We start from the raw sequence: 24,496 nt of genomic DNA on the forward strand, positions 1-24,496 counted from the left end.
ATTTATAGTGCAATAAATTGAATGTTATTTTTAAAAATTCGATTCAATTCAATTTAATTTAAAATAATTTAGATTGGATTAAACTAGATTTGTGATTTTATAAATTAAAAAGATAATACATAACAAATTTTAATATTAAATTTTAAATAATCAATAATATTATAACAAGTATTAAGTTTAATTTTGATATATAAACAACATAAATATTTTATATAATTATATAATTATATCTATTTTTTAGATGATTATTTACGTAATTAATATAAAAAATAATTTTTTTTGTTAATGTGACGTTACATAATTAAATATATGTATAAAATTATTTTACATAAACAATACATTAACATTAAATTTTATAACAATATCTTATAAAAACGAAAAGAAAATAACAAACTAGAATAAAAATTATCCAAATTATTTTTTTCTCCTCAAAATCTAAAACTTATAAATCAGATATATATATTTTATAAAGATAACAAAATTTGTATTTCTCGTATATAATTTGGACGATGATTCATATAATTGTCATATTCATTCTTACTTGCTGCTTAATACAAAAATGACATGAATTGTGCAAATCTCGGTGGTGCCGAGTGGAGTTACCCACTTTTCCCCCTTGAACACTCGAGAACGATAACAAGAACGCAAAAGAGGAGGGAAAATCAAACACAGCCCCTATTTTAATCTCTGCGTTTTTCTCTTAAGCCCTAATTTCCATTTATACATTCTAACCCCACACACATCATTGTTCTTCTTCTTCTTCTTCTTCTAGCGAGAACGAGAATCACAATCTCCGTTGCTCTCAGCTCAACTTCATAGTGCATGGTGCTCTGTCACTGCCACTTGCGCAAATTCCCTTTGAACCCTAGAATCACACCATAGACTAACCTGAATCCGAATTCTTCAGTCAACCTATTAGCCTAGGGTTTTAGCCCCTTCTCATTTGTTGTTTCACTCCTAAACCCTCCAAAATGAGTCCCGTTCAGAATTTCGAGCAACATTCCCGTCACCTCGTCGAGCCTGACCTCCGTATGTTTATCTATTTCTCATCTCTCTTATTTCGTTTTTATTACTGTTTAATTGCCTATAGAAATCGCTAAAGTATTTTTTTTTGTTTATTTTTTATTTTGGGGGCGAAAATAGCGATTCAGACAAGGTTGAATATGGTGATGGAGGTTAGGGATAGTCTTGAGATTGCTCATACCGCTGAGTACTTGAATTTTCTCAAGTGTTACTTCAGGGCGTTTTCTGCGATACTTCTGCAAGTTACTAAGCCGCAATTTGTTGACAATCCCGAGCACAAGCTTAGAAACATTGTGGTTGAGATATTGAATAGACTGCCACACAGCGAAGTTCTACGACCGTTTGTACAGGACCTCTTGAAGGTTGCTATGCAAGTGCTTACGACCGATAATGAAGAAAATGGATTGATTTGTATCCGTATAATCTTTGACCTTTTGAGGAACTTTAGGCCAACTCTTGAACATGAAGTGCAACCATTTCTTGACTTCGTTTGTAAGATATACCAGAATTTTAAATTAACTGTTAGTCATTTCTTTGACAACATGGCAATGACTGGGGAAGAGGTCAAGCCCATGGAGACTTCACTTTCAGATCAGGGCATAGGCGGTTCCAGTGCCACTGCCACTGGTTCGCAGCTTAATCCGAGTACTCGTTCCTTCAAGATAGTAACGGAGAGTCCGCTGGTTGTGATGTTTCTGTTTCAATTGTATAGCCGTCTTGTTCAAGCTAACATCCCTCAGTTATTGCCGTTGATGGTTACTGCTATATCAGTTCAGGGCCCTGATAGGGTTCCTCCCCATTTGAAAACTCATTTCATTGAACTCAAGGGTGCACAAGTTAAGGTAAGTGCTTGTTGTGAAAATCTTAAGGTTGGCTAAATACTGGACAAGAGTTTAAATGAGGTGTTTTTTCATTAGATGGAAATTTGTAATATTTCATTAATTGAAATTTCTCACAATGCATCTGGCCATGGTTAGTGAGATATATAGGAGAGTTCGCGTCACAGTTTTAAATCATGGCAACTATTAGGCAGCGTTTGTAAAAGAGACTTGGAGATTGAGACTCGGAGACAAGATTAAAAGACAGACAGAGACTAAATTAAATCTTTGTATTATTAAAATTTTAGTTCCCGTTCCCAGAAATTCTCGTGTCCTTTCTTTTTGGAGGTAGTGAAGGGACTGCAGTTTTATATTCTAGAACTGAAATTTTAGTTCCTATCTCTCTGGCCACCAAACACAATACTGAGTCCCAGTTCCAATCCCAGTCTCAATACCTTAGTATTTTGAATTGCCAGCATCTCATACTTTTAGCACACATAGTTATAGTAACAAGGAAATTTAGATTTCCACTTGTATCATAGAACATATTGGGTAAATAATGTCAAGACCACGTTTATATTGAAGTTCTATTCATTTCCTTAATTATTCTTCTAACTGTTATCCTACTTACCATGATTAATAGTTTCATTTCTTGTTATTGCAGACAGTTTCTTTTTTAACTTATCTGTTAAAAAGCTATGCTGATTATATAAGGCCGCATGAAGAAAACATATGTAAAAGCATTGTGAGTTTGCTTGTAACATGTTCTGATTCAGTATCTATTAGAAAGGTAATTTTCTTGGGTTGTTTTGCCTTTCTTCTATTGAGTTTCTCTTTCTTTGTTCTAAACCCAAAATTGTTGGATGCAGGAGTTGTTAATATCCCTGAAACATGTCCTCGGAACTGATTTCAGGAGGGGTTTATTTCCTTTGATTGACACTCTACTGGAAGAAAGGTAACATTAGTATCTATTCATGTATTGAGCTGGAGATATCTGTAGATAATTCCAAAAGTGGGATTCTTGTGAGTAATATTTCATGAAGTACAGATGATCACTAGATGTGTGCAGTTTCTTAATGTGTATACCACATATTGGTTATTATTCCTCAATAGTAATAAATTTATCTATCACGATCATGACATATGTTTGTTAGGAAAGAACTAATGAACAGTTAAGCTCCATGAACTATCTTCGTATTGGGAACTCATCTGGCAAGTTTGTTTGGGGTCATAACTTATAACTAGGGCAAGTTGTGTAGTAATGTATGTTTTGTGTAGTTTATTTATGCTTCAAGATTTGTGTCCTCCGGGTTAGAATGTTTTCTTATGGTTATTCAAACTCTTTAGGGTTTTGGTTGGCACTGGGAGAGCATGCTTTGAGACATTGAGGCCGTTGGCTTATAGTCTTCTGGCAGAGATTGTGCATCATGTTCGGCAGGATCTCTCCTTATCACAGGTATGCTTTTTCTTTTATCTCATCATATCTCAGATTGAACTTATCTAAAATGATATATTCTTCATAATAATACTAAGTATGAAACCAAAACACGAAAGTTATACTGATAGTCTGATATATAAATTTAGAAATGCTCTTCACCTTTAATTTTCGGTGTGAAAAAAGAATGCAGCACAAAGGCGTTGGTGACGAGGATTCTAAAAGTAACATAAAGCATTATTATCTTTGACCTCAATTTATATATTTTCTTTACATTTTCCTGCAAATTTATCTTATTGGTTTTATAATCTTTAATTCAGTTGGAAGCTTTTTTTGACTCGTGTGACAGTTTTGATATTATGTTGTTGCAAATATCCTTCACTGATGATGAAATTTTCATTATATGTTCTCTTTACTAATCTGAATTATGCATTGCTGCAGTTGTCGCGAATTATTTACTTATTCTCAAGTAATATGCATGATGCTTCATTATCATTGAGTATCCACACCACATGTGCGCGCTTGATGTTGAATCTGGTGCTTATCTTAAACTCTTCTCTAGAATATAGGTGGTTCATTCTGTGTTTTGATTCTCCAACCTATCCAACCTTCCCATGTTGATTATTAACATCAAGCTTTTTTGTAGGAAAGAAATAAGATATAACTTGGTTGAGACGTTCATTGGTGCTGTTATAAATGTAAAATACTCTTGTTTCATTAGCTTTGGGTAGTTGGACAAAATTATTTATGTGGATTTTATGTGGTGCTTTGTTTGTTGACTTTGGTTGGATTAGTCCTTTCTCATGGGATCAAAGGTTCTAGTTGTACAATTTCTTATTTTTTTTTTCTCTATTCTTTGTGACATCTGTTTTTAAGGTTTTCTTTTTGGAGTACATTTTGTTTCCTTTTGTTATCTCAACTGTCTTGGTCAGCAGAACCCCCCCCCCCCCCCCCCCCCGAAAAAAAAAAAAAACAAAATAAAAACCTAAATAAAAAATTGCTTTTCTTTCCTGATAGAAATAGTAGATAATTGTTCTGTTTGCTGATTAAATTCCCAAACGGTTCTCAATTTTTGCTCTATCCATATGATCTAGGTGGAACCAATTTTTGAGAAGGGGGTTGATCAACAGTCTACGGATGAAGCAAGGGTCCTACTGGTCTGTGACATGATTTCTGCTAGATTTTGACAAATTGATTTTGTAATTTTTCCCCTAGTTGGGATTGACATGCATTGTTTTATCTTGTAGGGTCGCATTCTGGATGCTTTTGTTGGGAAATTCAGTACTTTCAAACGTACAATACCCCAGGTTATTTATACTTTTAGTAATGTGTTGATGGTAAACTTTTTGGAGATGGGTCTGTCATTTTGTCAGAGCATAACACGTGTATGTGTGTGTGCAAGTACTTACATTTCAGTGGCTGGAACAGTGTTGGGTGATTGGCTTTTATTTTATTTTATTTTTTAGCTTCTGGAGGAAGGCGAGGAAGGGAAGGATCGCACTACCCTGAGATCAAAGCTTGAACTTCCTGTACAGGTCGAGATGAATTTTCTTTGAGAATTTGTCTGCTTGTAATATCTTCACATTTGAATTTGTGTCAGACTAACATTATTCTCTTAACTTCACACTACACTATTTTGGAAGAAAGAACAAAGAAACATAACTCAGTCATAGAGAAATGAAACAGAAAGAGTGCCAAAGTTTTGTATGCTAGTGATTATTTCCCTCCTAACAAGCAATTGAGATGAGAAATTTTTTTTATCTCAAAAAAAAAATCATGTGAGAAATTGCTGGTCCTATATGTTCTTAGCTCTGATGTTTTAGTATATCTTAACCGCTTCTTGCATCCACTCACTTTACACTATATTCTTGTTCTATGAAGTAAAGGGAAGGATTTAAAGCTACTGTGCTTTCATAATACATGCATCCAAATTGATTTGTTAAAGCTACTGTGTTTTCATGTGGTTATTATAGGACCAAAAACTTTTTAGTAACTTAATCTTTAGTGTTTCCCAATGTTGTTTTACCTGTCCTTAATATAGTTTAATTGTTTTTTGACAACTTGGTTGCATAGTTCTAATTGATGTTTACCAATTACAACAAATAGTAATGTTCCCTGGACTTTATTGACTAGCACAGTAAAAGCATTTTTCACTTGTAAGAAAATGTTATAAAACTTTGAGTACTTCCATCTTTGCCGTTATGGGAGTTTTGTTTGGCTTGACTCTGTTTGCGGTCTGTGTTCTTTTCAGGCAGTCTTGAATTTGCAGGTCCCTGTAGAGCATTCAAAGGAAGTCAATGATTGCAAACATCTCATTAAGACATTAGTGATGGGTAATTTATTTCCTTAACCCTTCTTCTTCACCTCTCCGGTATAACATTGAGCATAATGCTGGATAGTTTTATTGCCCCTCGTCCTTTTCTAATTTTAAGATTGTTTAGTATACCCTTTGTTATATACAATTAAATTTTAAAGGCTTTTTATTTCTTCAGGAATGAAGACCATTATATGGAGCATTACTCATGCACATTCCCCGAGATCTCAGGTAATGAATCATAGGCATAGTAATTTCCATTTATGGATTGGCCTTCTCTATATCCTTCTGTGTAATATTTTTTATTGTTAAAAAATTTGCATATTTATGGAAAACTGCAGGTGCTTGTCCCACCAGCACCTAATTTATCACCACCCCAAGCATCAAGGGGCATGAGAGAAGATGAGGTACTGCAGATATGCTGATTAGCTCTAATGTTTTTGTCCTAATTTGAAGGGGTGTACTTGACCTTAGTGTTGTGCAGGTCTATAAAGCCTCTGGTGTTCTAAAAAGTGGTGTACATTGCTTAGCACTTTTCAAGGAGAAGGACGAGGAGAGGGAAATGCTTCATCTGTTCTCTCAGATTTTAGCCATCATGGAACCTCGAGACCTTATGGATATGTTCTCGCTCTGTATGCCTGAGCTTTTTGAGTGCATGATATCGAACACTCAACTTGTCCATATATTCTCAACGCTTCTGGCAGCTGTAAAAGTGTACCGTCCATTTGCTGATGTGCTTGTTAATTTCCTTGTGAGCAGTAAACTTGATGTGTTGAAGCACCCAGATTCACCTGCAGCCAAACTGGTTTTACATCTCTTTAGGTTTATATTTGGTGCTGTTTCAAAAGCACCTGCTGATTTTGAACGGATTTTGCAGCCTCATGTGCCTGTTATAATGGATGTTTGCATGAAAAATGCAACTGAGGTTGAAAGGCCTCTTGGTTACATTCAGTTGCTTCGTACAATGTTCAGGGCACTTTCAGGGTGCAAATTCGAACTCTTGCTTCGGGACCTGATCCCCATGTTGCAGCCTTGCCTTAATATGTTGTTGGCTATGCTGGAAGGGCCAACTGGGGAAGATATGAGAGATCTTTTATTGGAGCTCTGCATGACCTTACCTGCCCGGTTGAGTTCTCAGTTACCATATCTTCCTCGTCTGATGAAGCCATTGGTATTATGTCTCAAGGGAAGCGATGAACTAGTGGGTCTTGGATTGCGAACACTTGAATTTTGGGTTGATAGTTTAAATCCTGACTTTCTTGAGCCTAGTATGGCTAATTTCATGTCCGAAATCATTCTGGCCTTGTGGTCTCACCTAAGGCCAGCTCCCTATCCCTGGGGTGCAAAAGCATTGCAACTTCTTGGCAAGTTAGGTGGCCGAAACAGACGCTTCCTCAAAGAGCCGCTGGCACTCGAGTGTAAAGAGAACCCTGAGCATGGGGTCCGTCTAATTCTGACGTTTGAGCCTGCAACACCATTCTTGGTGCCACTTGATCGTTGCATAAATCTTGCTGTGGAAGCTGTAATGAATAGGAATTGTGGTATGGATGCTTTCTTCCGGAAGCAGGCTCTAAAATTTCTTCGTGTTTGTTTATCCTCTCAGCTCAATTTGCCTGGAACTATTGCTGATGAGGGAGTTACATCCAAGCAGTTGTCTGCATTGTTGGTTTCTACAGTTGATCAATCAATACGGAGGTCTGAGTCAACAGATGTAAAGGTTGGTTTGATATTGTTGTGATATTTATCATACCCTACAAAGCATTCGTTCTAGCTCATGCATGTAAATGGATAACTTCCTGTTTCCCATGTTTTATGGATCACTTCTTTGTGAACACTCAACAATATAATTGAACTATACACATTTCTTTTTTTGTTTGACCTTAATGCTTCCTTAACTTGATAATACTGGATACTTTATTCTTCATCCAGTCTCTACTATCCTCCCTGATGTTTTACTTTTTAGTTCATGTCTTTCATATGTGGGATGGGTTTATGCTTCAGTATGTTAGGTAGTGTTTATTTTCAGATATTGGAACTGGGACTGGGACTGGGGGACTCAGAATTGTGTTTGGTAGCTAGAGACAGACATGAAATTTCAGTCCCTTTAGTACCTCCAAAAAGTGGGACACAAGGGACTGAAATTTATAGGGACGGGGACTGACTTTAACAACATTTTCTTTAATAACAAAGGGTATTTTAGTAAATATTCTTGTTGCATCTCCATATTTATCTTGAACCAAATAGGATAATAAGATATAACTCAGTACTATACACTTTACACCAAACATAATACAGAGACTTAATTTAGTCTCAGTCTCAGTCTTTGTCTCCGTTCCAAATGCAACCTTATTGTTGTCAGTACAATAATGTTTAACACCTGATTTCAGGCTGATTTAGGGGTAAAGACAAAGACTCAACTTATGGCTGAGAAGTCAGTTTTCAAGATTCTTTTAATGACTGTCATGGCTGCCAATGGTGAACCAGATCTAACAGATCCTGCAGATGATTTTGTTGTCAATATATGTCGCCATTTTGCAGTGATATTTCATATTGATTCTTCATCCGGTAATCTGTCAGCGGCTGCTCTGGGTGGTTCGTTACTCTCAAATAATGTTCATGTTGGTTCTAGGCCAAAACCTAATGGTTGTTCAAATCTGAAGGAGCTGGACCCTCTAATATTCTTGGATGCTTTAGTTGATGTACTAGCAGATGAAAACAGGCTCCATGCCAAAGCTGCTCTCTCTGCTTTAAATGTGTTTGCAGAAACTCTTGTATTCCTAGCTCGTTCAAAACATACTGATTTTATAATGTCTAGAGGGCCTGGTACACCTATGATTGTCTCTAGCCCATCAATGAATCCTGTGTATTCTCCGCCCCCAAGTGTTCGTGTTCCAGTATTTGAGCAACTTTTGCCCCGTCTTCTGCATTGTTGCTATGGACTTACATGGCAAGCACAAATGGGTGGTGTCATGGGACTGGGTGCTTTGGTAGGGAAGGTCACTGTTGAGACACTCTGCATTTTTCAGGTAAGAATTGTCCGTGGTCTAATATATGTCCTCAAAAAACTTCCCATATATGCTACTAAAGAGCAGGAAGAGACAAGTCAAGTGCTCACACAAGTTCTTCGAGTGGTGAATAATGCTGATGAAGCAAATAGTGAGGCACGTAGGCAAAGTTTTCAAGGAGTAGTAGATTTTCTTGCTCAAGAGTTGTTTAACCATAATGCATCTGTCATAGTGAGAAAGAATGTACAATCATGCTTGGCACTCTTAGCTAGCAGGACCGGTAGTGAGGTGTCTGAATTACTCGAGCCATTATACCAGCCTTTGCTCCAGCCTCTTATAATGCGTCCCCTCAAGCTAAAGACTGTTGATCAGCAGGTTCCCTGAATTCTTTATTTCCAGATGGCTACTTATTTGCTCTTGATCTATCTTTGAGCATTTATCCATTTATTAGTTGACTTGAGTATATTCTTTTTGTTTAGGTTGGAACAGTTACAGCTTTGAATTTTTGTTTGGCTTTGAGACCTCCTCTTCTCAAGTTGACTCCAGAGCTAGTTAACTTCCTGCAAGATGCATTGCAAATAGCTGAATCTGATGACAATGCTTGGGTTGCTAAGTTTATCAACCCTAAGGTCGTTACATCATTGACCAAGCTCCGGACAGCTTGCATTGAGCTGCTGTGTACAACAATGGCATGGGCTGATTTTAAGACTCCAAATCACTCTGAATTGCGTGCGAAGATTATTTCAATGTTTTTCAAGTCTCTGACTTGTCGGACACCTGAAATTGTTGCTGTTGCAAAGGAGGGCCTACGACAGGTACTTTATGATGTATTGTTTCTTCATCACTGGCTTGACCAGAAAGCATTCACGGATAGTGCTAATCCAAAAAATGTGGCTGCTCGTATTTGAAAATTTTGATATTTGAATGCTTAAGTCCTGTTAATCTGTTATGTACGAGATCAATTTTTTCTGATTATGTGGTCCATTTCATAAAAATATCTTCTTACTTATTTTTAAATTTATGGTCCTGTTTGATGGTGCTGCAGAAAATCAATGGATATGTGTTTAGCTGTGTACATTTATTCTTTTGGAAGGATGGTGATTTTATAAAAAAATATATTTATTTGATTTTGTCACCATGTCAATTAGGTTATTAATCAGAGGATGCCCAAAGAACTTTTACAAAGTAGCCTTAGGCCTATATTGGTCAATTTAGCGCACACAAAAAATCTCAGCATGCCACTTCTGCAAGGGCTAGCTCGCCTCCTTGAGCTGTTGTCCAATTGGTTTAATGTCACGCTGGGTGGTAAGCTTTTGGAGCATCTAAAGAGGTGGCTGGAGCCTGAAAAGCTGGCACAGAGTCAGAAGTCATGGAAGGCTGGTGAAGAACCAAAAATTGCTGCAGGTATAACATCTATGGTTTAACAACCTATTTAATGTATCTGTCTCTGATACAATTTCCTTAACTCATATGTGCACTGATGACATTGTGTATCTGTGCAGCTATAATTGAGCTTTTTCACTTGCTTCCTGCTGCTGCTTCAAAATTCCTTGATGAACTCGTAACCTTGACTATTGACTTGGAAGGAGCTCTTCCCCCGGGACAGGTGTACAGTGAAATCAACAGTCCATATCGACTTCCACTTACGAAGTTCTTAAATCGATATGCACCGCTTGCAGTTGATTATTTTCTTTCTAGATTAAGTGAACCAAAATATTTCAGGCGGTAAGCTTGTGCGCTTAATTTCAATTATAAGTCTATCAGGTTGGATGCTGACATTTTTCTGTTTCATGCTTTTCTCTACAAATTCAGTTTTATGTATATTATTCGATCAGAAGCTGGTCAGCCTTTGAGAGATGAACTTGCAAAATCACCACAAAAGATTCTTTCAAGTGCGTTCTCTGAATATCTGCCCAAGTCTGATGTGGCAATGGCTCCTGGATCCACAAGTACGCATGCTGGTTTATTAGCTGAAGATAGCCTTGCTGCTCCTTCGACTGATGCTTCTAATCCGCCTGCTCCTGTTCCGAGTGAAACTTCTAATGCTTATTTCCAGGGACTAGCACTTATAAAAACCCTGGTCAAATTAATCCCTGGTTGGTTACAAAGTAATCGGATTGTGTTTGATACATTAGTACTTGTTTGGAAGTCACCTGCAAGGATATCCCGACTGCAAAATGAACAAGAGCTGAACCTAGTGCAAGTAAGTCAGTAATCTCAATTTAGGTACTTTTGTTTCATGATTATTAACAGAAGGAATTACTTATAGCAAGTTTTTTTCCATCCTGTCACTGCATGGCTTTGATGAGTTGGGTTTGTTGCATCATATTAAGATGTTTCTATAATTTTGATTGCTGTTTTTGGTTTTGATTCCATTCTTTTGCATCTTAACAAAACTACAAAAGACTGTAGAATGATGGAAGGCATGGGATCTGGACACTCAAATGTCAGAGTCTTGCTGTTATTGAAATCTTTGTTGGAAATATTGGTCATGTCTGTGCTATTTGATTCTAAACTTGAAATTTTGTAAAAATTCTTAAACTTGTATTTGATGCCCTGTTTGCAATAATATCCCTTTTCATCATTGATCCATTATTATGATGTATTGAGGGGTATCACATTTTGGAAGAGAAAATGGTCTCTTGTATTCCCCACTTTTGTAGCGTTTACAACTCATGTTTTGCATGCCACTAGCTCTAGTCAGCTTTCAATGTCAATTTCAAGCATTTTAAAATATGTGCTTGCGCGTGCGTGCGTGATTCTTTTTTTTTTTTTTTTTTTTTTTGCTGACCAGGCACATATGTGCATCTTTAAATATGAACTAGGTGCATCTTTAAATTACAGTAGACTTATTTTCTAGATTTTGCATTTACAACCTTGTTCAAGTTGTTTGCACTTATTTTGTTGGTTTCTTTTACATGTTATCTTCCGTTAGGACTTTGTAAGGAATATTTTTGGATGCAAGAGGATATGTTTTTAGTGGGATCTTTTGATTTGGCATGAATGCAATCACATTTGCCCATGGTGAATCTTCACATTTATGTCATATCCCCCCACTTTTCTTTTAACCTTTAATTATTTCGTGCATTCATCTTATGATACCATTATACAATATTCCTGTAATACTATTAATTAAAATTGGACAATAAGGTCATTCTTCCTAATAAACAATCCAATGCTATATTATATCTAAAATCTTCTTTATGCTGTATTAGATAATTCCACCATGGCAATGACAACTTCATCAAAGTAAATGTGTCATTTGATAATGAATGTGTCTGTGTCATTAGAAAATGGATGTGTCTGGATAATGTTTTTGGTTTGCACTTGTTACAACAATAATTATCTACAGCCCTTTCCATGTTTTCTCATTTCAAATTTGATATTGTAAAGGTAGATCTTAGACAGTTTCAACTCCCATGCTCAATTGTTGATTTTAAGTGGTTTGACATGGTTGACTGATCGAGTTGTTTTTGTGATCCCAGGTTAAAGAAAGTAAATGGCTTGTGAAATGTTTCCTGAACTATTTGAGACATGACAAGAATGAAGTGAATGTTCTCTTTGATATACTTACCATATTCTTATTTCATAGTCGTATCGACTACACATTCCTGAAGGAGTTTTACATTATTGAGGTATTTCATCTGATTTTTTTCCTTCTGTCTGATCACAATTCATTGTTAAATTTGACTCGTACTGACTATCTTGATATCCTTTAGGTTGCAGAAGGCTATACGCCGAGTATGAAGAAGGCTCTTCTGTTGCATTTTCTGAACCTTTTCCAATCAAAACAACTTAGTCTTGATCATTTGGTGATTGTTATGCAAATGCTTATCCTTCCCATGCTTGCACATGCCTTTCAAAATGGCCAAAGTTGGGAGGTTGTTGATCCAGCTATTATAAAAACAATTGTTGATAAACTTCTTGATCCTCCAGAAGAGGTACAATATACTATGCTAGTTTCTTATTAAGCCTTCTTTCATGCCTTGATGATTCAGAGCGTCACTCATTTACTCTCATTGCATAATGTCCATCTTCTGTAGGTTTCTGCTGAGTATGATGAGCCTTTGAGAATAGAACTACTACAGCTTGCGACTTTGCTTCTTAAGTATCTTCAAAATGATCTTGTGCATCATAGGAAGGAACTGATAAAGTTTGGATGGAATCATCTTAAGCGTGAAGATACAGCAAGCAAACAGTGGGCATTTGTGAATGTTTGCCACTTCTTGGAAGCATATCAAGCCCCAGAAAAAATAATACTTCAGGTAAAGAAACCTTAACCTTTATACATGAAGATAACCGGGCTTGCTATTATGTAGATGACAGTTCCTTATACATAAAGAAACCTTAACCTTTATACTTCTTATGGAAAGACAGTTCCTTCAAACCACTTGGGTTAATTTCCTATATTTAAATTTCAATGACTAATGTGAAATTGTACTCTGAGGGATAGATGAAATATATTCCTAAGAAGCTGTTAGAAGCCAGAGCTGGCCTCATGATTCAAAATATTATTTTTGGATTATAGGGGGGACAGTGTTTGGATGCACTGGCAAATCCACTTTGGCTAATCAATTTATACCAGTTTCTGTATTTATTTATTAAGGCAATTTTATTACTTTCTTGACAATTGTGACATCTATTATGTTTATAGTTTAATCGTTGTTTTCATCAAGAGTGTGTTTGGCTGGGGTTAGTTTTCTGAATGGCATAAAACCAAATAGAACTCACTTAGTGCTACTCACAAGAGGCCAGCGGATTTTGATGAATCATGAGCTTTCAAGTTAAAACTATATTTATGCATGCTGAACAAATTTCTCATCAAGCATAGCTGGAAAGAGTTCTATTGCTTCATCTGAAAATTTTATAAAAAGACCGACTTTATTCTGTGTATTAAGAGCATATTGATCAAGTGTTCGTGAGGATGCACTAGCACTAACACTGTTTTGTGATTACAGGTTTTTGTAGCTCTTCTTAGGACATGCCAACCAGAAAATAAAATGCTGGTAAAGCAGGCTCTTGACATACTGATGCCTGCACTACCTCGACGTTTGCCCCTTGGTGAGTCTCGGATGCCCATATGGATAAGATACACTAAGAAGATTCTTGTTGAGGAAGGCCATTCAATTCCGAATCTCATCCACATATTCCAACTCATTGTCCGCCATTCAGATCTGTTCTACACCTGCAGAGCACAGTTTGTTCCTCAGATGGTGAATTCTTTAAGTCGCTTGGGATTGCCGTATAATACCACAGCAGAAAACAGACGACTCGCTATTGAGCTTGCAGGATTGGTTGTTAATTGGGAAAAGCGACGACAAAATGAGATGAAAATTGTTACTGAAAATGATCCTTCCCACCAAGTCAATGATGTCTTCAATCCTAGTATATCTGATTCTAAGCGATCTGTTGATGGTTCCACATTTTCTGAAGAAACATCTAAACGAATAAAAGCAGAACCTGGTCTGCCATCCCTTGGTGTGATGTCACCTGGTGGTCCATCATCAATTCCCAACATTGAAACCCCAGGATCTGCCAGTCAACCTGACGAAGAATTTAAACCAAATGCTGCTATGGAGGAAATGATTATAAACTTTCTTATCAGAGTGAGGCTTACTTTCTAATATTCTTTTTAATGTTTTGCCTAGTGTTGGTGCTGCCAGATTAAGGCTTGGTTTGGTAAAGCTTTTACTTTTTGAAAGTAGCTTATGAAAGTTGTCTTTTAAAAGATAGCTTTTTAAAAGCTACAGCACTTGCATTTGGTAAAATCAAATTAAAAATGACTTTTAATAAGTACAAGCACTACAGTTGTGTTTGGTAAAACAGCTTTTAAAACTTAAAAAAATTATAATAAACATGTTTATAACGAAGAATAATTTCTTTTTTCAAATTCTTTAAAATTTTATAAAATATTTTAAAATAAAAAATTCATAAATAGAGTTATCATTAGTCAATAATAAAATTTGTATGTAGTCCAATGTTAGTATTGGGTACGTCCATTACCCACCTATATATATATTGGCTCACCTTTACAGATAACAAAAAATGAGACACATATTTTAAATAAACTACTCTTATTATTATATATCTATATTTACACATGTATATACACGTTGTTATTATAATTTTGACTATGTTCATGCAAGGAAAATTTTATGATTGGTTTTCATAAACCAAATCAACCTCTTCACATTTCAAAGAACAGATAAAAAACAAACAAACATCATAGATCTAATGAAAAAATACAAAAACAACGCACAAAAAAATAATATAAATAGATAGAAGTTCATACCTAATATGTGATAGAGATGTATTTGTGTTGAAATTTGTGAAGATTAGGTTGAAAAATAAAAAATATATGAAGACCGTGTTAGAATTTGTGAAGGCTAGGATGAAAAGTTAGAAATATATGAGAATTTCAATTGCAATATAATAGCGGAAAATATGTGCGGGAAAATAAATAAAATTTGATAAGCACAAGCTAACTTTGAAAAACTTTGAAAAGCTCCCGCTTAGGTGCTTTCAAAAGCACCCCTAACTTTTAAAAGCTGCAAGCACAAACACTTGGACTTTTTGATTTACCAAATGCAAAATGAGGAGCACCTCTTGAAAAAGCTTTACCAAACTAAGCCTAAGGCTATATCCAATACTTGTATTCACTGGTTTCTTTCTTCTATTTTGTCTTATTACATGGTTTATGTGGCTCTTCCTGCCATTATAATACATTAATTGTTCAAAGGATAACCTGAGACAAAAGAGATTTAGACCTGTTCTTAAAGTTTTGAGCCAAAAGTTAGTTATTGAACAGTTAAACAATCCTATATTGAAGTGTCACTTTTCAATCCACTTTCTTCTGAGTTTATGATGATTCTGAATCTGACTTTTTAGGTTGCCTTGGTCATTGAGCCTAAGGACAAAGAAGCAAGTGCAATGTACAAACAAGCTTTGGAGCTTTTGTCACAGGCATTAGAAGTGTGGCCAAATGCAAATGTAAAATTCAATTATTTGGAAAAGTTGCTAAGCAGTATTCAGCCATCCCAGGCAAAGGACCCTTCCACGGCACTGGCACAGGGTTTGGATGTCATGAACAAAGTTTTAGAGAAACAGCCTCACTTGTTCATAAGAAACAACATTAACCAGATTTCTCAAGTAGGTCAAATTTCATTTATTTATTTATTTATTACCGATTTACGAAATAGTTTGCTGGATATAGTAATGAAATTGTCGTTCCTCCAGATTCTTGAACCATGTTTCAAGCACAAACTTTTAGATGCCGGCAAGTCTTTTTGCTCCCTGTTGAAGATGATCTTCGTTGCGTTTCCTCAGGAAGCAGCCACAACGCCTGCTGATGTTAAGTTGTTGTACCAGAAGCTTGATGATTTGATACAGAAACATGTCACCACTGTTACAGCTCCTCAAACATCTAGTGATGATAATAATGCTAGTTCAATTAGTTTCCTGTTGCTTGTCCTAAAAACTTTGACAGAGGTACAAAGAAACTTTATTGATCCTTCATTTCTAGTTCGTATTCTTCAGCGGCTGCAGCGTGATATGGGGTCAACAGCAGGTTCTCATTTGAGACAGGTACGTTGGTTTATTCTCTTTATTGTGTTAGTAAATTCTCTTGTTTCATGATTTCTTTCCAATCTTAGGCAAAATATACAATTTCGATCAATGTGAAAATGAAATTGAAAACAAAGGAATCAGTGGTGATTGGAAGTATTTGTTTTGTTCATATTGTTTTTATCTTTTATATGTGCCAGTTCTTATTTTCTGCATTAAACACGCTTTAAATAAAACTTGAAGGTTTCTTTTAAATAAGAATTTTGTCCAACATAATTAGGGCCAGAGAACAGATCCAGATTCTGCGGTCACATCCTCTCGTCAAGGAGCTGATGTAGGAGCCGTTATTTCAAATCTTAAGTCAATCTTAAAACTAATCACTGAAAGGGTGATGGTTGTTCCTGAGTGCAAGCGATCTGTGTCTCAAATATTAAATGCTTTGCTCTCAGAGAAGGGTATTGATGCTAGTGTACTCCTTTGCATACTTGATGTGATTAAAGGGTGGATTGAAGAAGACTTCTGCAAACAAGGAACTTCAATGATGTCAAGTGCCTTTCTGAATCTCAAGGAGATAATTGCTTTTCTGCAGAAGCTTTCACAAGTTGATAAGCAGAACTTCTCTCCAGTTGCTCTGGAAGAATGGGACCGGAAATATCTTGAACTTCTTTATGGGATTTGTGCAGATATAAATAAGTAAGTAATGCATCTTTGATTATTCTTTCCTATGCATTGGGTTCCATTCTGTAATTACTTATATTTATATTGACTTTCAGATACCCTACACATGTGCGTCAAGAGGTTTTCCAAAAGGTCGAAAGGCAGTTTATGCTTGGTTTACGAGCTAAGGATCCTGAAATTAGGATGAAATTTTTCTCTCTCTATCATGAATCCCTTGGGAAGAGTCTTTTCACTAGGCTTCAATTCATTATCCAAGTTCAGGACTGGACAGCTCTAAGTGATGTCTTTTGGCTCAAACAAGGCCTTGATCTGCTCTTGGCAATATTGGTTGAGGATAAACCTATAACACTAGCTCCAAATTCTGCCAGGGTTCAACCACTTTTGGTTTCAAGCACTCCTTTGGAATCATCTGGGATGCAGCACAAGGTCAGTGATGTTTCTGAAGGAACAGAGGATGCTCCACTAACGTTTGAGGCCCTTGTGAATAAGCATGCGCAGTTTCTTAACAGCATGAGCAAACTCCAGGTAAATGAACTGAGGTTCGTTGACTTGTATGCAAGTACTTTTTTTGCATATTATGTTAACTTCTATTATGTGGCAGTGGATGGACTTCTCAGTATATTAATATTAATAATTATTAAATGGTGGTCTTTTGTTTCTCCATTTTTCAAATTGTCAAAGTGCTATGTCCCCTTACTGTTTTGCTATGGTCCTAACTTCGGTGACAGATAGTAGCAAATGTGTTCATTTTGGCTTACACATTGATAACAAATTTTCCAGGTGGCTGATCTGTTAATTCCACTGAGAGAGCTAGCCCATACAGATGCTAATGTTGCGTATCATTTGTGGGTTTTGGTATTTCCAATTGTTTGGGTTACATTACATAAAGATGAACAGGTAGCACTTGCTAAACCGATGATTGCCCTTTTGTCTAAAGATTACCACAAGAGGCAGCAGGCCAGCAGACCAAATGTAGTGCAAGCTCTGTTAGAAGGGCTTCAGTTGAGCCATCCTCAACCCAGAATGCCAAGCGAGCTCATCAAATATATTGGAAAAACTTATAATGCATGGCACATTGCACTGGCTTTGCTGGAAAGCCATGTTATGCTGTTCCCAAATGAATCCAAATGCTCCGAGTCTCTGGCTGAGCTCTATCGATTGCTAAATGAAGATGATATGCGATGTGGGCTATGGAAGAAGAGGTCACTGACTGCAGAAACCAGGGCTGGGCTTTCCCTTGTTCAACATGGTTACTGGCAGCGAGCTCAAAGTCTCTTTTTTCAGGCTATGATGAAGGCAACTCAAGGAACATATAACAACACTGTGCCAAAGGCTGAGATGTGTCTTTGGGAAGAGCAATGGTTATACTGTGCTAGTCAACTCAGTCAATGGGATGCTCTGGCAGAGTTTGGTAAGAGTGTTGAGAACTATGAAATTCTGCTGGACAGTCTCTGGAAATTGCCTGATTGGACATATATGAAGGAGCATGTCATGCCAAAAGCTCAAGTGGAAGAAACACCTAAACTTCGTTTGATTCAAGCATACTTTACACTTCATGACAAAAGTACAAATGGTGTGGGGGATGCGGAGAACATGGTGGGTAAGGGTGTCGATCTTGCACTGGAACAATGGTGGCAGCTGCCTGAAATGTCTGTTCATTCCCGAATCCCCCTTCTGCAGCAATTCCAACAAATAGTTGAAGTTCAAGAGTCAGCTAGGATTATAATGGACATTTCCAATGGAAATAAACACTCTGGAGGAAATTCTGTTGTTGGTGTGCAAGGAAATCTTTATGCTGATCTGAAGGACATTCTTGAGACTTGGAGACTTAGAACTCCAAATAAATGGGATAACATGTCTGTTTGGTATGATTTGCTGCAGTGGAGAAATGAAATGTATAATTCTGTGATAGAAGCTTTCAAAGATTTTGGTTCCACGAATTCGACACTTCATCATCTTGGCTACCGTGACAAAGCATGGACTGTCAATAGGCTTGCTCACATTGCTCGTAAGCAAGGCCTGTTTGATGTTTGTGTCACCATACTTGAAAAATTATATGGTCATTCAACCATGGAAGTGCAGGTATGATACCTAGTATTTATTTCTTGTAGATTCAAAGAGATTTATTTATCTTTTGCCTTTATATTAGTGTCTATTCATGGAATTATTATAGTTTTCTTTCCTTGTGTGGTTATTACATTATGTAAATTCTGAGAATTTAGTATGGCCGCTCCTAGGTTTTTCCTCATTCTGTCTTAAGCCTAGTCTCTAGCACGACGTAACACACATCAATCATGTGGACAATCTTTGATAAATTGTGTTCTGTTTTAGGTTGCCTGTTCTGTTTGCTGATTACATGTCCTTTGTTAACAACAGTGAAATCTGAATTATGTTGAACTGATATAAGATGTTATCTGAATGACTGTTTTTGATGTATTTTCAGGAAGCCTTTGTTAAGATAACAGAGCAGGCAAAGGCATACTTAGAAACAAAGGGGGAACTTACAAGTGGTCTTAATCTGATCAACAGCACTAATCTGGAATATTTTCCAGCAAAGCACAAGGCAGAAATTTTCCGTCTGAAAGGGGATTTCTTGTTGAAATTGAATGACTCTGAAGATGCTAATCTTGCTTATTCAAATGCCATTAGTCTTTTTAAGAACTTGCCTAAGGGATGGATAAGCTGGGGAAACTATTGTGATATTGTAATCACTCTTATCTACTTTCGATTCTCGTTCATTTCAATTATTCCTAATTTGAGCTTTATTACTTATCTGTCATCTTCTTTAAATAGGCTTACAGAGAAACTCATGATGAGATCTGGTTGGAATATGCTGTTAGTTGCTTCTTACAAGGTGTAAAATTTGGTGTGTCTAATTCAAGAAGCCATCTGGCTCGCGTGCTTTATCTTCTTAGCTTTGACACTGCTAACGAGCCTGTTGGAAGGTCATTTGATAAGTTCTTTGACCAAGTACCTCATTGGGTTTGGCTCTCTTGGATTCCACAGCTTTTGCTCTCCCTTCAGAGGACAGAAGCCCCACATTGTAAACTTGTTCTTCTGAAGATTGCAACCTTGTATCCTCAGGTAACCGTTAATTGCATATGTTAATTGCAAATTCGTATATCTTAAAAATAATCTCAACTTGCTGTTCTCAATTTTAGGCTCTATATTACTGGCTGCGGACATATTTATTGGAGCGGCGTGATGTTGCCAATAAATCTGAACTGGGTAGATTAGCAATGGTTCAGCAAAGAGCCCAACAAAGTGTATCTGGTTCTAGTGGAGGCTCTCTAGGTGGGTTGGCCGATGGTAGCACAAGAGTACAAGGTCCGGGTGGTACCACCTTGTCATCTGACGTTCAAGTTCACCAAGGCTCTCAATCTGCTGGTGGAATTGGATCCCATGATGGTGGAAACTCACATGGGCAAGAAGCTGAAAGGTCTACAAGTGCAGAAAGCAGCATGCATAATGGTAATGACCAACCACTGCAGCAAGGTTCTGCAAACCTCAATGAAGCTGGGCAGAATACGTTAAGGCGTGCTGGTGCTTTAGGTTTTGTGGCATCTGCTGCCAGTGCTTTTGATGCTGCAAAAGACATAATGGAGGCTCTTAGGAGCAAGCATGCTAATTTGGCTAGTGAACTTGAGGTGATATTTATTCAGTGTTTTTACGTTGCTTCACAGTAAATGCATACACCCTCACCTTCCCTAATCCCTATACTTATGAGTCTGCATGCATTAGGCTGCTCTTGTGCCTCAGAAACAAATCATGCTTGCAATAATAGTATTTCAATAGTTGCACATTTTGCTTGTTAAATGGACCTTTGATTCAGTGGTGATTGGACATGAAAGACATATTGTTCTAGGCAAAAGGAGTTAGATATATAATAAAACTTATATGTTAAGTGTTTGACGGTAGTACAAGTCTCACATCTTTTAAAGATGTAGTCTCTAGAGAGTTTATAAATGTGAGACATCGTCACCTTTAAAGTTAGCATTTGGGTGGGTTAGGCACACTTAATTTCTAAGATGGTATCAGAGCATAATCGATCCAATGTTGTTGGGCCATCCGGTAGATGTTCATTCCTGCAATCAAATTTCACACTTCAGATGATCATCCCTGGGTGTGAAGGTGTTTACCAGTCCCACAACTTTCAAAGATATAGTCTCTAGAGAATTTATAAGTGTGAGACAACTCTCATCGCTTAAAACTGGCTTTTGAAGTGAGTTAGACCCACTTAATTTCTAAGAGATGGAATTATGAATTAAAGTAGTGGAGGAGGGATGACTTGTACCATATTGTATTATGGCACCAGTGTTAAATAAATAAAAGACTTCGATATGTAGCAAAACTTGTACCTTTTTGTACTTCTCGACTTCTCGTAGCTCATCTCTTTTTTTGTTTGCAAGAAGCAATGTTTTCTAATTCTTTGCTTTGAAGAATGTGTATATCTATATGTCTGGCTTACATCAATTCATCTAGGGATCAGATCTGCTGTGTTTCATATACTAGAATTTAATTGAATGATATATGACAAACTATTCATTTTTCAGATCCTACTAACAGAAATTGGCTCAAGGTTTGTCACTCTCCCTGAGGAGAGACTTTTGGCGGTAGTTAATGCTTTGCTCCATCGCTGCTACAAATATCCAACTGCTACAACTGCTGAAGTTCCTCAATCTCTCAAGAAGGAGCTCTCAGGCGTTTGTAGGGCTTGCTTTTCTGCAGATGCTGTAAATAAGCATGTCGATTTTGTGAGGGAGTATAAACAGGATTTTGAACGTGACCTTGACCCAGAAAGCACAGCCACTTTCCCATGTACCCTCTCTCAACTGACTGAGCGGTTGAAGCACTGGAAAAATGTTCTACAAAGTAATGTGGAGGACAGGTTTCCAGCAGTTTTGAAGTTAGAAGAAGAAAGCAGGGTGTTGCGGGACTTCCATGTCATTGATGTGGAAGTACCTGGGCAGTATTTCATTGATCAGGTGACACTTGAGTTGATTTTGTTTGACACTGCTATACTTTTGTTTCTTACTAGTATATTAATTTTCTATTTTATATATATTGTTTGCTAAAGGTCGGGCAATTTTGGTGCTTCCTATTGCTGATTCTAAATTCTTTATTATTGTTCAGGAGATTGCACCAGATCATACTGTGAAGTTGGACAGGGTTGCAGCAGATATTCCAATTGTGAGAAGGCACGGGAGCAGTTTCCGGCGTTTGACTTTAATTGGCTCTGATGGTTCCCAGCGTCATTTTATCGTTCAGACATCTCTGACTCCCAATGCCAGAAGTGATGAGCGCATATTGCAGCTTTTCCGTGTGATGAACCAAATGTTTGAGAAGCACAAGGAATCCAGACGCCGTCACATAGGCATTAATACACCAATAATTATTCCTGTTTGGTCCCAGGTTAGATTATGATTATGTATTTTTTTCTTCTGTTTTGTGGGATGGACCCATATAGCCTTAACTGGAATTAGACTACCAAGAGTGCAGATGGAAACCTCTACCTACCACTAATCCTTGAAATGATGCATGGGCAGGTTCGCATGGTTGAAGATGATCTGATGTATAGTACTTTCCTTGAGGTCTATGAGAATCATTGTGCAAGGAATGATCGCGAGGCAGATCATCCAATTACCTACTTCAAGGAGCAGTTGAACCAGGCTATATCTGGGCAAATATCACCAGAAGCTGTTGTTGATCTACGCCTGCAAGCCTATAATGAAATAACAAAAAATCTTGTTACTGACAACATCTTTTCACAGTATATGTACAAAACTCTGCCAAGTGGCAACCATATGTGGGCTTTCAAGAAGCAATTCGCCATCCAGTTGGCCCTTTCAAGTTTCATGTCTTATATGCTACAAATTGGTGGAAGATCCCCTAACAAGATTTTGTTCGCAAAGAATACTGGAAAAATATTTCAAACTGATTTTCACCCTGCGTATGATGTAAATGGACTGATTGAGTTCAATGAGCCAGTCCCATTCAGGTTAACAAGGAATATGCAAGCATTTTTCTCCCATGGAGTAGAAGGTCTTATTGTATCTTCAATGTGTGCAGCAGCACAGGCCGTGGCATCACCTAAAGTAAGAATTAAGTAAAATTACTTGCACACCAGACACACCTATCAACTTAAAACATTTTTAACCACGTCTTGCGGTTAGCTCACTAGTCCGCTTAAGAAAGTGTTAGGAGTTCGAATCCCACCGTGTGTATGCAGCAATCCATTGGCCAATAACAAACCCTTAAATGGATCTCCGAGTCTTTGACCTGTTGGGTTGAAATATACTGGGGAAACCAAAAAAAAAAATTTAAAACATTTTTATCGATATTGTTTCTTTTAATTATTTATTCCATCCAAGGCTTCCCATTGATATGTTTTTTGGTGTTTTTCCCGATGCAGCAAAGTCAACATCTGTGGCATCATCTTGCAATGTTTTTCCGCGATGAGCTATTGTCATGGTCTTGGAGAAGGCCGCTTGGGATGCCCATGGCCCCCATGGCTGGTGGAACAATGAGTCCCGTTGACTTCAAACAGAAGGTTATCACAAATGTGGAGCATGTTGTAGAAAGGATTAAGGGGGTAGCCCCACAGAACTACTCTGAAGAGGTGAGCAACTAAACAAATTTTTTAATGTTGCTCTTTCTGTTCATATTTTTATTCAGCTGCCTCCTTAATTTCTGTCATTGGTGTTCCTTTCCTTTATTTTTTCTGCTATTTAAAACTGGAGCACTACTGATTGTGTCGTATGCAGGAGGAAAATGCCATGGAGCCACCCCAACCTGTGCAGAGGGGTGTTACTGAGTTGGTTGAGGCTGCCTTAAACCCAAGGAACTTGTGCATGATGGATCCAACGTGGCATCCCTGGTTCTAAGATCCAAAACTATTCTCTTGTAAATACGTGTCGATATTAGGCTATTAGGTTTATCGAGCGATAAAACTTATCATTGGGAACCAAGGTGTAAATAACTTGGGTCACTTTGATCAGTGTATATGAGGGTGACACAGATACTGAAGTCTTTTCTATAATTGTATACGGCGTAGGAGCCGAAAGTAAATTCCTCATGGGATCGAGTAGAATCGAGAAGAGGCTTCAAATCTGATGAAAAACTAATTTATATGTAGAATTTGTTTAAATTAAATTATTTTTTATTTCCTTAATTGCATTCTGATTCAAACTATACTTGGGTCACTTTGATCAGTGTAGATGAGGCTGACACAGTAGCGGCTAATTTTATCGTGTTTTGTGTATACGAATCTAGAACAAACGGTCAATCAAATGGATCATTATGTGCAAGCTTCAATGAATTTCGAAGATTTTTTGTACAGCGTGGGATAGAGAAAAGTAAATCCCTTTTAAAAGTAAGGCTTTAAGGCTTAGTTTGTAAAAATTTTATTTTTCAAGAGTAGCTTGTAAAAGCTAATTTTTAAAAGATGATTTTTTAAAAGTAGTATTATATTTATGTTTGATAAATAAAATTAAAAATAATTTTTAATAAATACAACAACAATTGCGGTTGGTACAAACATTTTTTTAAAAAGTTTTATCAAACCAAAGCCTAAGTAGAAGATGATATTTTATGTCACAATCACCTAAAGAAAAACTAATGTAGGTTCAAATTACTTGGATCCAATTTTTTTATACTTCGA

The 24,496-nt window shown here is 37.0% G+C and overlaps 1 protein-coding gene across 1 annotated transcript; it reads left to right on the plus strand.

Moving 5' to 3' along the window:
* The first annotated feature begins 552 nt into the window (after positions 1 to 552).
* LOC130979412 (uncharacterized) lies at positions 553 to 24,007 on the plus strand. The gene is made up of 35 exons (XM_057902852.1): positions 553 to 1,029; positions 1,144 to 1,865; positions 2,506 to 2,631; positions 2,711 to 2,796; positions 3,189 to 3,297; positions 3,718 to 3,813; positions 4,371 to 4,433; positions 4,524 to 4,583; positions 4,743 to 4,811; positions 5,528 to 5,609; positions 5,769 to 5,821; positions 5,932 to 5,997; positions 6,075 to 7,307; positions 7,978 to 8,970; positions 9,075 to 9,410; positions 9,744 to 9,999; positions 10,098 to 10,320; positions 10,408 to 10,798; positions 12,081 to 12,230; positions 12,315 to 12,536; positions 12,639 to 12,860; positions 13,554 to 14,201; positions 15,484 to 15,744; positions 15,832 to 16,179; positions 16,439 to 16,851; positions 16,932 to 17,361; positions 17,617 to 18,918; positions 19,280 to 19,540; positions 19,630 to 19,920; positions 19,998 to 20,483; positions 21,390 to 21,821; positions 21,970 to 22,248; positions 22,383 to 22,931; positions 23,249 to 23,455; positions 23,601 to 24,007. The coding sequence occupies exons 1-35, from the start codon at positions 972 to 974 to the stop codon at positions 23,718 to 23,720; spliced, it is 11,643 nt and encodes a 3,880-aa protein (XP_057758835.1). The 5' UTR covers positions 553 to 971; the 3' UTR covers positions 23,721 to 24,007.
* Positions 24,008 to 24,496: the final 489 nt, after the last annotated feature.

This window comes from Arachis stenosperma, chromosome 5 (assembly GCF_014773155.1).
Source record: "Arachis stenosperma cultivar V10309 chromosome 5, arast.V10309.gnm1.PFL2, whole genome shotgun sequence".
NCBI lineage: Eukaryota > Viridiplantae > Streptophyta > Magnoliopsida > Fabales > Fabaceae > Arachis > Arachis stenosperma.

Coding starts and splice junctions, on each gene's coding strand:
- LOC130979412 (XM_057902852.1), top strand. CDS start 972: ATGAGTCCCGTTCAGAATTTCGAGCAACATTCCCGTCACCTCGTCGAG. Junction 4,812..5,527: donor AGCTTGAACTTCCTGTACAG/GTCGAGATGAAT, acceptor TGTTCTTTTCAG/GCAGTCTTGAATTTGCAGGT. Junction 22,932..23,248: donor AGGCCGTGGCATCACCTAAA/GTAAGAATTAAG, acceptor TTCCCGATGCAG/CAAAGTCAACATCTGTGGCA.